Raw genomic sequence first — 13,784 nt, 5'->3', positions numbered from 1 at the left:
CCCCTCACTACCCCAGGGCTCTGGAGGCTATTTAAAGGCCCAGAGCTCCAGCCGGGAGAGCGGGGCCACGGGGCTTGTTGCACTCCGGCTGGGGCTTCAGCCAGGAGAGCGGGGCCTTGGGGCTTGCAGCGCTCCGGCCGGGAGAGTGGGGCTGCGGGACTTGCCACGCTCCGGCCGGGGCTCCAGCCAGGAGAGCAGGGCCGCGGGGCTTGCCGCGCTCCGGCCGTGGCTCCAGCCAGGAGAGCGGGGCCGCGGGGCTTGCCGCGCTCCAGCCGGGGCTGCGTGGCTTGCCGCGCTCCCGTCTGCGCTTCGCTCAAGGGAGCGGGACCACCCGGAAGACCCCGGAGCAGATCACAGCCAGGGACCCAGGGTAAGTTTAAAAAAAAAAGTGTTTAAGGCACGGGGCCCTCTTAGGCGCGGGGCCTGATTCCTGGGAATCGGGCGAATCGGCCTAAAGCCGGCCCTGTGCCAGAGGCCTGGGCCATGGCTTAGGTGAGCCTGGAAGCTGGAAGCTCCCCGCTGACCCCTAGCTGGGAGGGGCTTGAGACATGTCCTCTGCACACATCATTAACCATGGGAAACGTTTTGAGATGCCTTTTCTAGATATGGTACCCGCTCCTCAGGCTCCGTGGCAGCCCGTGGCTGGCAGAGTCAGCCATACCGGCACAGGAGGTCAGCATGCCATGGGGGGAGGAATTCTCAATGTGACACCCCGCCCCCCAGGAGTGGGATGTTGGTGGGAGATGGGGGGTTCTCGGTGGGACCCCAGGAGTGGAACGTGGGTGTGAATTAGGAGGGTGGGGCGTTGTCAGCGTGAACTCCCCAGGAATCAGAGATCAGTGTGAAACAGTGGGTGGCGAGAGCTCTGAGTTAAAAACCTTTCCCATGCCACAAACCTGGGGGAAGCGTGATACACAGCAACAAGGCAGCATTTGGGAGGCGTTTTCTGAGACTACGTGAGTGTCTGTCACCGGGAAGGCTGCCAGCTGCTAACTGAATCAGGGAGAGGTTTCAGAGGACCAGACGGCCTTCCCGCCCCTTCATGTTTATTGGCTCAAATGTAGGGGAGAAGTAGCTCATTTTAGCAGGGAGCGGGTGGGGCTCTCTCACTGGGCCTCCAGCTTCTCCTGATGTTTGATTGTGGATTCAGAAAACCGAGCGATTTGCAGGATCTCCCCATTCTAGTGCCATTCGCGGGCAGGCGGATTGGTACTGGCCTTGGTATTCACAGTAATCACACGGAGAAAAACCCTCAGGGTAGAAATGCCCAGACTCAGCTGGGCATAGAATGGACTCTGGGCCCTACCTGGAATGGGCCCCCACAAATTCATATTCCACAGTCACAGCAACAGCACCCTCCGAAGGCCCGATTTGCAAAGGTGTTTAGGTGCCTAAAAATCCAGCCTGTCAATCCCACTAGGTGCCATCTGCATCTTTAAGCACCTAAATACCTTTACAAGCTGGCCCCAATTCTCCAGCCTCCTGCCTCTTGCATGGTTATTCACCCCCATGGGAAGCTGGTGTGAAATGCCAGCAGCTCACAACGCTGGCATCACCCGGGGGAAATGCCCATATGAAGAGCAGAGCACCGGTGAATCCAGCCCAAAGCACATCCCCAGGCAGCCCTGCTCTCCATCCCCTCATTCCTAACCAGCGCTTGCCAGGAGAAGGCCCCTCAGCTGGAGAAGCTCTGCCCTGCAAGGCATAATGGTCTCAAGCTGCAGTGGGGGAGGTTTAGGTTGGAGATTAGGAAAAACTATTTCCCTAGGAGAGTGGTGAAGGCCTGGAATGGGTTCCCTAGGGAGGTGGTGGAATCTCCTTCCTTAGAGGTTTTTAAGGTCAGGTTTGACAAAGCCCTGGCTGGGATGATTTAGCTCGGGTTGGTCCTGCTTTGAGCAGGGGGTTGGACTAGATACCTCCTGAGGTCCCTTCCAACCCTGAGATTCTATGAGGCAAAGCCTGTGGGGAGCTGGGCTGATTAATTGAGACTGGCAGCTCATCAGCACAACCCAGAGCAGCTGAGTCAGAACCAATATGTAGCTACCATGGAGGGAGGTGGGGCTAAGCCAGGTTTCTGTCCACTCCAGCCCGTCACTTGTCATGCAGCCGCAAACTGAGCTCATGGCCCCGCAGGCCAGCCCAGGGGAAAGAGAGCTCCCCCAGGTGATGGGCTGGGTTTCCTGGGAGGCAATGGGCAAGGGCTGGGGGGCATCTGGCTCTTCTAACTACCCCTCTCCCTCTACATTCAGGAGTTACCAGCTACCCAGACAGACTGTGAATCCTCCCTGGCCAGGTTCTTCCACCACATTGCTCCGCTGGGGCTCTTCAGTTCCCTGGTAAGTGACTCCCTGCCCTCTGCTGGCAGTGCTGGTGCACCTGAGCTGGGGGCTTGCCTGGTTTTAGGTCCTGTAGCTTCTCCCCCACCATGTACCTCAGTGCTCCTGCTTCTTTTCACTTCTTCACCCCACCCTCTGGCGCTGCAGTCAATAGACAGGTGCTCTCCTGTTTTCTCCCCACACCCCTTTGCTTTGTGCTCCAGTCCCTACCCTGCTGAGACTTTAAGGGCTTGCTTTAATGACTGTCTTGCCCAGCTGGGCGGTGGATGGTGATGTGCCCTCCTGCTGTATGGCCACTATCTGTTACTGTGGCATCTGCTGGATAGGTGGCCTGGCACGGCTTGCTCCCTGGGGTGGATCAGGGCTGGGAGCACACACCCACCTTTCCCCTGGCAGTTTTCCGTTCAGACCCCCCCACTGAGTGCTTACCCTGGCACAGCTGCCAAGTTCAGGCCCCAGCCATAGTCCTGCTCAGGATAGCATGTGCTGGCTGTGAGACAGAGCATCTGGTATGTTAACAAACGTGCCTGTGTAATGCAGCCGGCTCCCTGCCACGTGCACTTGGGCACTCACTGGCCAAGGCTCAGCTGCTATCATTTCCAACAGTAGCATGTGCACTGGTGACTCTTTGAAGGGGACCGGGGAAAGGCAGCTACCACCTCTGAGTAACGTGGTCTCTTTGACCTGGCCATGCTCCATTCCCAGGGTGTGCTCCCTGGACGATGTTATTACAAACCCCACCCTACACCCATCTGATCAAATGGGGAGTGGGGAAAAGGTTCGGTGGCGTGGCCGGGGAGAGGAAGAAACTATGCTCCGTACCTCCCCACCCTGCTTCCCTTCCTGCAGCCATTTGGGGACCCTCTGCCGCTATTTAGTGTCAGACTGAACTGAGAGGAGGGAGTAATTGACCCCTTCCTATTGTCAGGCTTCTGGGAGAAGGGCTGGGGCTATAAGTTAAGCCCTGTCTGGGCGATTTGTGCCAGGGCTTGACAGTTCCTGGCCCCCGCACCTCTGGGCTTGCTGTGCTAGGTATGGAAGTAAAAAATTGCTTGAGCCCCAGCTCCTCTCTCGTTACAAATGAAGCCCTGGGCCCAGGGAACTCTGGAGAGAGGGTGGGAGGGGAGATAACAAAGGTGGCAGAAGGGAAGAGTCTAAGCCATTCGCCTTTCTCCCCAGCTGCTAGAAACTAGCCCTTCATCACAGCAGGGTGCCCTGCAAAAGTGACCCTGCAAAGGATGAAACACAGTGAGGGCGTGCTGCCAGAGCAATGACCTGGACTGCTCCAGAAGTCTGCACCAAGCGCTTCCTAATACCAGCTCTTCGGAGTCTTCTTGCAATAATCCCTTAGCGGGGGTGGGAAATGCATCTCCTGTGTGTGATTACAGCTCTGCCCATGGCTTGCTGAGTGTCGTTCACCCCTGTGCGATGCTCCTTGGCACATGGATGGTGGTGAGCCTGGCTGGTTAAAGCCCAAGGATCAGCAATGGGCAAGGTGGTAGGAATTGAACCTGCAGCCGCCAGGCCCAGCCTGCAGTGAGGGGGGATTTTACAACTCGAGCTATTTGAACGCTTTCTGACAGTCTAACTCATGTTCTCAGGCCCGGCTCCTCCACAAACTCTCGGCCTGGGGCGGCCCGCCTGTCCCTGTGGAGAACATTGGCAGCCTGGACGATTGCGCCCCTTCCCTTGACAGGCCTGTGCGACACGCCAAGAAGCGTCTCGGCAGACTGGCACACTTCCTGTTCGCCATCATCCCCGCCAGGTTCCAGCATGCCCTCGGCTACCTGCCGGCAGACTGCATGGGTCAGAGCAGGATCCCTGAGGGTAAGACCGCTCAGACGCGAAACGAAGCAGTGTATGGGTGAGTGGCTTGGATCTGCTGAGCACGAGGTGGCCGTGCAGCAGGCCTGGTGCATGCGTCCTGCCTGGGTGCATGCATGCTGAGTCACTGCTCCTAGGGCACACGCCGTCAGGCGGAATGGCCCACGCTCCAGGGAAAACGCTCTACTTTAGGTACCCGGTGTGAGACCTGAAAAGGGCTGGACTTCCTGAGAGCTGGGGTCTTGCGTTGAATACCCACACAGAGTCACTAGGCAGCCCTTTAAAACTTTGGCCCTGACCTACCTGGAGTGGGAGGAGAGGTGTTTGGCAAGCTTGTAGTGGGAACCTTGTCTATGAGTTGACCCTGTGGGACCTGTGACGAGTCCTGCAGGCCAGGGGCTCCCAGCAATGATCTCTGCTGTAATAGCTGAAGGAATCCTTGGTGATTAAACTGTACAACTCAGCTGAGCTGGTCCAGCCCCCGTGGCTGGGAGCTGCCGATCATCTTAGCACGGTTCTGCCAGCTTCCCTTCCCGGTGCCCTGCAGCACCCCTTCCTCCTCGTCTGATCCTGACACAACTGTGCTGGCTTAATAGTGGTGACAGTGCAAATGGGGCTAGGCTGAGGCCAGACACTTGGCCCTCCTGCTGCAAGGTGGGATTTGAACAGACATCTGCAGATGTGAGAGGCTAATTCCTTAAATCATTGTCCTGGCCCCAGTCCACCTTCTCCCAAATAACCACTGCTTCCTCTGGGCTGTCTGCTGGAGGAACGGTCCAGCTAAGCGAACTGAGAGCTCAGAGGAGAGGTAGCTGTTTGCTTAAAACCTTCACGGGCTCCCCTGGCTGGCACCAGGACCTACGTCCATAGCCCTGCTGCTTGTTGGCTAAAGCAACAGCTCACCACTCACTAGCTAGGAGACTCTGAGGGTCACCCTTCCTCTTGCAGGAGGGTCTCGCCAGGAGCGGCACCAGGGTTTTTGGTGCCCTAGGTGGGGAGTTTCCTTCCACGCTCCCGGTCTTGGGGGCACTTCAGCGGCGGGTCCCGGAGCGGATGAAGGACCCGCAGCAGACTTGCCACCGAAGACCCAGAGCACGGAAGGACCTCCCGCCGCCGAATTGCCGCTGAGAGCGGCAAAATGCCGCCCCTCCAAATCCTGGCGCCCTAGGCGACCACCTAGGTCGCCTAAATGGAAGCGCCGGCCCTGGGTCTTGCGGCAGGGGAGCAGAGCTGGATGTCTTAGGCAAGGCTGGAGCATCGGGCCCGTGAGTCATGCAGCTAGTGTCACCCAGAAGACGTTAGAAGGGAACGCCACTGCCAGCTGATGGGACTCAACCCCAAAGTGCTTAAATTATGGGAGCAAGACTCCTGCCACTGTGTGTGAAAAGTACATGGAGTTAAGGCTTGAAACGTGGACCTCTAGCTCCAGAAACACCGGCACCCTTTCCTTGAGCTGAGCTTTTTAATACACTAATGACCTTGAAAAGAGGGTAAGGAGTGAGGGGGATAAAATCTGCATTAGTCTGGAGAAGACAGAGGGAACCTAACTCAGCCAGGGGAACGAATAGCACAGGGGCGGTGGGTGGGGGGAGCTGGCACTGACAGATGGCAGCTGATGCATGAGTCAGATTATTCTTTTTCCATATCTGAGAGGGTCCTAAGTAACTGTAATGACTTGGGGGAGAGCCGGATGTGTCAGTGGGTAGCTCGCTGCAGGTCTCTGCTGAATACGCAGAGGCAGGTGTGGAAAAAAGTCAACTTAATGTATTCTGCACAGGTTATAAGCTAGTCCAGTGGTTCTCAAACATCTGTACTGGTGACCCCTTTCACCTAGCAACCTCTGAGTATGACCTTCCGCCCCACCCCTGCTTATAAATTTAAAACAATTCTTTATATATTTAACACCATTGCAAATGCTGGCGGCAAAGCAGGGTTTGGGGTGGAGGCTGACAGCTTGTGACCCCTTGAGGGACCCTGACCCCCAGGTTAGGAACCCCTGAGCTAGAAAGACCCTGAAAACCTTTTCTAAATCCGTGCCTGTACTCCTGACATGCTTTGTCCTCGGTCCCCCTGTCTCGGAGCAGAACTAGAGGGGCTTCGGAGATGAGTAACCCATGATCAGAAGCCTGGAAAGGCTTCTGCATGAGGGAAAAGATGTGGGCTGTGTGGTTTAGAGAGAAGACCAGCTATAGATGCAAAAAGGAGTGCAAGCAAGGTCAGTCTTGTGCTTCTATTTACCTGCCTCGTAACCAAAAACAAGGGACCCTTTGATGCAATTAGGAGGCAATGCTTTAAAACTGGTAAACAAAACTACCCTTTTTAACATTAGCGTAACTAGCCTGTGGAATGCCTTGGCCTCAATGATCTTATGGCAATAGCTCTAGAGTCTAATGAATTTCGTTAGCCATCATGTCGGCTCTAAACCGTCGTGCTTCAGGAGGGAATCCAATCTCTGACTGCCTCGCGTAGGAGGAGGATGCTCTGATGCTCAAGCAGGTGGTTCTAGAACTGCCCAGAAGTGGGTGTCTGGCACTTCCCCGTGGAGCAGCTGGTACAGGCTGCTGCTCGATAGGATGCTGGATGAGATGAAACCTGGTTTGGCAAGTCTCTGCTCCAGATTTCCCAGGAGCACGTCTCTCGCAGCCTTTTCCCCTACTGGGAAGAGCTTTGCTGCACAGCTCCATCCTCATGGAGACTGACCGCTCCTGGCTCTGACTGGTCTCCCAAAGCCAGCAAAGGAGTTGGGTTACACCTCTGATTAAGGGGGAAGGGTACCAACCAAGGCTTCCCGAAAAGTAGAGGCCAGGGCAGGAGGGAGACTAGCTGCCAGTCCAACACTGAGCCAAGACAGGCCTGAGCTCTCTCTCAGCCTTGTAGCCAGGACCCAGCGCCTTGAGGTCTAACCATCAGTGGGGTGAAGCTATCTGGATACAGCTGGCCGGTTAGTCACATGGCAAACCCACTAGGCCATCCTTGCTCTGGAGCATCTGGGGTCCGTGCTTGCCCTTTGGGAGGGCAGACTTGGGCAGTGGTGACCCTTGCCTCCATGTGCTGTTCTTGCAGAGATCCAAAAAAGTCCAGTCAAGCCCTCGGGCAAAGGGAGCAAAAGGAAACAAGATGATGTTGCTCTGGAGGAGCAGCAGTCCTGGGTGGAGATCTTGCAGCAAGAGCTACCGGAAGAGGATGAGGCCGAAGACTCTACCTATGAGGTATGATGCACTGGCTGTTTGGCAGAGCTAGTCCCTGCATGCTGTGTTACGCAGAACTGTGGCGTAGCTCCAGCGCGTTAATACGGCTGTTTTTGCCCGGGATGCTACATCCTTTTCCGAGCACTGAGATCTCCTCTGCGCGCTCGCTGCTGGGGGCAAGTGGACTGCTGCAAAGCATGTGAGGCCTCCAGACAGCAGGAGGTGGCTTATGCAATGAGCCACCAGACTGGGGCCTGGCAGGTCTGACAGCTGCATCCCTTGCTGAGCCATGGACAGTGCATGGGCTGGATTCAGTAGATATGAGGCTTTTGTTTTCAGTTTTTACTGAGAGGTTTTTTGAAACTGAAACGCCTGGATTTTACAAAAGCCATTTGACATTTTTTTTACTGATTGGCACTTCAGACCCAGCTGCCTGCTCCAGAGCAAGACATGATGGCTCACTAATTGCCAGCTTTCCTTCCAGAGTGGGGAAATGGGTCAGCAGGACCGGCATGACGAGTGCCGCATATGGACTGCGGTCGAACCCACGTCAACCATGTGCACATTACCAGTTTTATAGATAGTATGGGTAGTTCTCGGCCTTCCAAGCAAGTGAGCTTTGGTGTCCTACTTCTCATGCTAAAATGAGTCACAAATGGAAAAACTGTATCTCACTATACTTCAGAATAAGGGAGTTTTGAAAGCTTTTTGAAGAGTTACCCAGAAAACTTCAATGTGAATCTTGTGCAATGGTTTTGATCGTCTCTTTGGGGTGTGTTAGTTTCCCAGGAAACTTTGTTGTATTTAAAGGGCCTTTGGTCTACAGAGGTTGTCTGCTCCTCCCCTGGCAGATGCATCTGGTAACACATGTCCTATTTGTGTCCTAACAAGAAGTGGTGAGACTAGTGCCTGCTCTGCATTGCATGGAGGAGCCCTAACTTCCCCTCACCGGTGTGATCTGCACAACATGTCTGCATTTGGCTACAGGCCACGATGACTAGCGTACAGGTGGCACTGGCCCATGTGAGCCTATACTAGGATGCTTGCTCCCAATAGACCTATTGGACGATGAGCTTCTCTGAACAGGAACTGTCTGCCTTGAGTGTCCAGGAAGTGCCTGGCAGACAGACAGGAGGCTGTTCATAAAGCCTCTTGCCCAGTAGATGAATATGTGCTGAGTTGTAGCTGGACAGATCATTGAAGTGGCAGATTCCCCCCTCCCCCAAACCCTTCCTGATGTTGTCACCCTCTGGTTCACCAAAGGGGCTGGGGAAGGACAGACTCGGGAAGCACAAAGGGCAATTAGTCAGCACCCACCGAAAGCCAAAGGAACTTGAGTGCCTAACTGCCCTTTGCCTTTGCACCCTTCCCCAGTCCTCATCCCCCTTTAAAGGAAGCCTGCCCCCTTTGCTGCATCTATGGGGAGAGCAATGGGCTCCTGCTGGAGCATTGTCCTCTGCTCTAGGGCTTGCTGCTGCTTATCTCCCTGGATGTAGTTTGGCACAAAGCTTGTGTCCTCACCAGCACGGGCCTCCTTCCCTCTTGCAGCCAACACGATCGGAGACGGACAGCGAAGAATACAGGTCCCAGAATGACACAGAGACCGACCTGGAGTTTGAAGAGAAAGACGGGGTCCTGGTGCTGAAGGAATCACCGAGTCTGCAGGTAAGTGAGCCCCTCTCGACAGCCATAGGATCACGCAAAAGGGCAAGCAAGGCCCCTTGTGCAGGGACTCTGCAAGTGTCCGTGTGATTAACAGGCAACTGGGCTGCAGCTTTGAATTATGCTGAGCTGTGTGAGAGCATAATGATGGCACTGGACCAAAGCATGGATCCTCCTAAACCTGATTACCAGTTCACCAGAGTAAACGGAGCAAGATGTGGATTTATGGGGCCAGTAGTCGCTGAAATGAGCCAGTTCTCTGGATCTGTTCTGGCTGCTGGTGTATCTGTTACAACAGGTGCAGGGGAGGCATAATTTCCCTTCTAACCACAAAGCTTTAGGGTGGGTTTAGTCTGACTCTCCTGAGCCACAGGTGCAAACCTCAGTGTTGATGTAACTGCCCAGTTCTTGGTGCCTGCTCCACTCTGAACTGCCCGACTGTGTGCCCTTGACTCTGCAGGAGTCTGGCGAGAACATGCTGGCTGCAGCAAGCAGCAATACCCTGGAGCAGCAGGCTGCAGCGAGCAGCGGCGGTGGGGACATGCAGGAGCAGCAGGCTGCAGCGAGCGGCGGCGGTGGGGACATGCCCTGGAGCAGCAGGCTGCAGCGAGCGGCGGCGGTGGGGATGCCCTGGAGCAGCAGGCTGCAGCGAGCGGCGGCGGTGGGGATGCCCTGGAGCAGCAGGCTGCAGCGAGCGGCGGCGGTGGGGATGCCCTGGAGCAGCAGGCTGCAGCGAGCGGCGGCGGTGGGGACATGCAGGAGCAGCAGGCTGCAGCGAGCGGCGGTGACTGGGTTGAAGTGATTGGTGAGGATGTCTCTCCCCTGCACACAGGTGCTTTCTCCTGGAGCAAGGGGGGATAAGTCTGTGTGCACAGGGGCGAGAGGGCTACTGATACTGCATGTTGAGAGCATGTTTTCCAGAACTGTGAGCCTGATAGGATGTTCTCCCTTCCCCTGCTGCCCTGCGAAGGCAGGAGTGTGATTGGAGCGGTGGGGGGGCCCTCAGATACCTCCTTTTCCAGGTCCTAAACTCCCAGCTGCTGAACAGTTGCTGGCAATGCCTCAAGCTAGTGGGGTGGTTCTACTCAGAGAAGGTCAAGAGCCTGACTCATCTGATCCACTCAGGTGAGTGCAGGGCAATGGAGAATCCGGCCCCAGTCTCCAGTGGCCAGAGGAGATGGTGTAGGCCTACTTGGGCATCAAGTGAGAGAGGAAAGCCATACAGAACTGTGCTCCGTGGTCATGCAGGGACCAGAGTCAGGACTCCTAGCTCCAAGCCCCAGTTCTGCCATAGTCACTCGGACTGTGGCCGATTCCCATCAACCTTTTTGCTTTCATGACTTTCCCCCTGGGGATAATCCTTAGACACTCAAGCCTTCCATCCCAGTGGAGGCCAGTGCAGGAGATGCTCAGATGACAGGCCCCTAACCTAGGCACCTCACCTCCCTCTTGAAGAGGATTCTGAGTGGCTGTGCACTTTCCGAGTGCCCACTAACATAGCTTGTTCCCACACACTGGACTGACTTCCAACACTGCATATTAATTTCTCTTGAACATAAGAATGGCCGTACTGGGTCAGACCAAAGGTTCATCTAGCCCAGTATCCTGTCTACTGACAGTGGCCAATGCCAGGTGCCCCAGAGGGAATGAACCTAACAGGTAATGATCAAGTGATCTCTCTCCTGCCATCCATCTCCACCCTCTGACAAACAGAGGCTAGGGACACCATTCCTTACCCATCCTGCCTAATAGCCATTAATGGACTGAACCTCCATGAATGTATCCAGTTCCCTTTGAAACACTGTTATAGTCCCAGCCTTCACAACCTCCTCAGGCAAGGAGTTCCACAAGTTGACTGTGCATTGTGTGAAGAACAACTTCCTTTTGTTTATTTTAAACCTGCTGCCTATTAATTTCATTTGGTGACCTAGTTCTTGTATTATGGGAATAAGTAAATAACTTTTCCTTATCTACTTTCTCCACATCACTCAGATTTTATAGACCTCTATCATATCCCCTCTTTTCCAAGCTGAAAAGTCCTAGCCTCTTTAATCTCTCCTCATATGGGACCCTCTGCAAACCCCTAATCATTTTAGTTGCCCTTCTCTGAACCTTTTCTAATGCCAGTATATCATTTTTGAGATGTGGCGACCACATCTGTACGCAGTATTCGAGATGTGGCGACCACATCTGTATGCAGTATTCGAGATGTGGGCGTACCATGAATTTATATAAGGGCAATATATTTTCCATATTATTCTCTATCCCCTTTTTAATGATTCCTAACATCTTGTTTGCTTTTTTGACCACCTCTTGAAAGCACTAGTGACTGGTAAATTAGATATGACTGTGTCCAACCTGTTTAAAGCCCTAGTTCCCAAATGATCCATTGACCACCAGTGTCCTGCAGAGCACTGGTAGGTGGGTGGGCCAGCTGGCTGGTCACATGGTCTTAGCCCTCCATTTCCACCTGCCAAACTGCGTTAACACTGCTAAATATGTTGGATGCTCTGCCTGTAGATGCTAAAGTTGCTATTCCTTCACCAGTGGAAAGAGGCAGCCTAGTCACAAATTGGAAGGCAGGCTTCCGAGCAGCACTTGAAGAATGATCCATGCACCAAAGTTTGGAGATGCCTGGCTTAAAGGATTACAAAACACCAACCCTGGGCTCACTACCACCTCTTGCTCCCATCAGCAACTGACTGCAACTCACTTGGTCTGAATTTGACCAGGGCTCTAAAACTTTGGCTCACCTGATTGGAGCTCTTCTGTCTAGGGTATTTGTGAGAATCAGGACCTCCTGTGAGGTCACTTAACTTCCCTAACTGCTCCCTCTTGGCAGACCTAGCTATCCCCAAAGTTGCAACCTACAGTGTTGGTGTTGGATGAAGTATTGGCCTCAAGCTTCCAGAGGTGCAGAGTGCTCCCAGTGACGTAGGTGGGGTTTGCTGGTGCTTGGCATCCTCTGAAAGTCAGGCCATGACTATGTAAAGCTCTTACCACACTGGGCAGCACCGTCTCTGTTGCTGATCTCGGCCAGTGCATGAACTGGAATAACTGTTCTTTCCCCTTGCCTCCTAGGATAAATGGGGCCCCTGGACTCCTGGACCAAGTTTCTATTTTTCCAAAGTGGCTGCTGTGGCTTTGAAATGCCTGGTTCTCCCTTAGCCAGCTTTGCCCTGTGAATGTGGATTAAACTGTCTTATAAAATGCAATGTTAATATTTTGGAACCTGTGATAATAAACCCTTTTTTTTTTTTTTTTCCACATTACTTCAAAAGCAGTTTGGCTCTTCTCTGCCCCAGAGCTTGGCTAGCTCAGTAACTGGGAAACAAAGTAACTGGGGGGGGGTGTCACTACTGTAGTTTGGTTTTGGGGTACAAAGCTGGGCTCTCTGCAGATATCTAGATGGCAGCACATTAAACTACTGCACCACCCCCACCTCCTCCAGGATGGGTCCCAGTCCACTGTTTGGCAGGAGAATGGCAACGCTGTCCTCTGACTATCCCAGTTCATCTCTGTGTCCAGCACAAGGAGCAGTTTGGCAGATGGAAAGGGTCTTGTACCTTCTCTGGGGCTGCTCTGCTTCAAAGGTGCTGCAGAACAATGATGAATTGGGGATCTGTCCCAGAAGCAGTGGCAAGGCCAGTGCTGGGACACTGTGTCCAGCGGAGCTCCAAACATGGTGAGGGTCCTGAAATTAATGGTCCTGAAATTAACGGTCTAGAAAACCAGCCTTACAGTGGGACACTTCATGTGCCTAACCTATTTCGTTTATCAAAGAGCAGACTAAGAGGTGACCTCCAGAGTCTAGAAGTACCCCCAGAGCAGAAAAGACGCTCTGGTTCAACTGAACAAAGTGGGCTTGATAGGGGACTGTCTTAGTAAAATTCTCTGGCCTGTGAGCAGCAGTAGTGCGAGCTCAGAGTCTGTCACACGTGCTCAACTTAACCGTAGGTGGGTGTGGCTGGTTTAGTTACACTGGCAAAACCCTCTTACGTGGCTGCAGTGATACGGGTATAAAACCTCCGCTGGGTCCCCAAACAGCCAGAAGCTATTCTGCTACAAGCCCCGTTTTCTGCCAATATTTTTCTGCACTAGGACTTTCTCCTTGGAGTAGCTATTTCAGTTTGGGGGCAAGTCTCTGTACCAGCATGGCTCTGTTGGTGACGTAGACCAGGCCTAAATCTTAAAGAACTGACTTAGGCTGTTGGGTTTTAAGATATCTGGAGACCTTTGTTCTCCTGCCCAGTACTAAGCTTATTCCTTATAGAAGCCATTGCTCTGGAGAAGGCAGTGATCTCTGCACACCTACCTGTGCTGTACAAATACCATGGGGTTTCTGTCAGGCTTGAAGTAAGAGCAGCTGGGGTGGAAATGCAGGTGTCTAAGAGGAATAGACCATGTTAATTTACCAAAATTAATGTGAGATGTCTAACTTCAGCCTGAATTGCTTTTCCAGTGGGTGCCACCTCCAGGAGCCCCTCCCTTGACCAAAGGGTGGAGACGATCCCTCCTGGGCCCTCTCCGCACCCAGGTTAAAGGGAAAGTACATCCCACACCTTCAGCTGACTAGCCTGTAACAATTCCTGGTAAGCAGTGTTCAAAATCAAGCCCCTCCTTTACGCAAACCCAGAGCTAATCATTGCAGAAGCTGGCTTAGAATCGTTCTTAGCATGTCCCTGGGGCTTGCATGCACTCAGAGCTCTGGGAACATGGACTAACCAGGAAGCGTTGCTGTCTCCATTTTACAGATGGGCACCAGGCACAGAGG

General features: G+C 53.7%; 1 protein-coding gene across 1 annotated transcript; it reads left to right on the top strand.

Annotated features, from left to right (window-relative positions):
* Nucleotides 1-325: 325 nt before the first annotated feature.
* Nucleotides 326-12,238, top strand: LOC127040332 (uncharacterized; the record flags this gene model as incomplete). Its single annotated transcript, XM_050934376.1, has 7 exons — nt 326-370; nt 2,250-2,336; nt 3,938-4,163; nt 7,224-7,369; nt 8,897-9,013; nt 9,471-9,842; nt 12,092-12,238. Coding segments are annotated over 6 exons (963 nt in total), but the record flags the coding sequence as incomplete, so codon positions are not given.
* Between the last annotated feature and the right edge of the window lie 1,546 nt (nt 12,239-13,784).

This window comes from Gopherus flavomarginatus, chromosome 24, assembly GCF_025201925.1.
Source record: "Gopherus flavomarginatus isolate rGopFla2 chromosome 24, rGopFla2.mat.asm, whole genome shotgun sequence".
In the NCBI taxonomy this organism is placed as follows: domain Eukaryota; kingdom Metazoa; phylum Chordata; order Testudines; family Testudinidae; genus Gopherus; species Gopherus flavomarginatus.
Note: the sequence above shows the minus strand (reverse complement) of the source record. Positions and strands in the feature narration are given on the sequence as shown.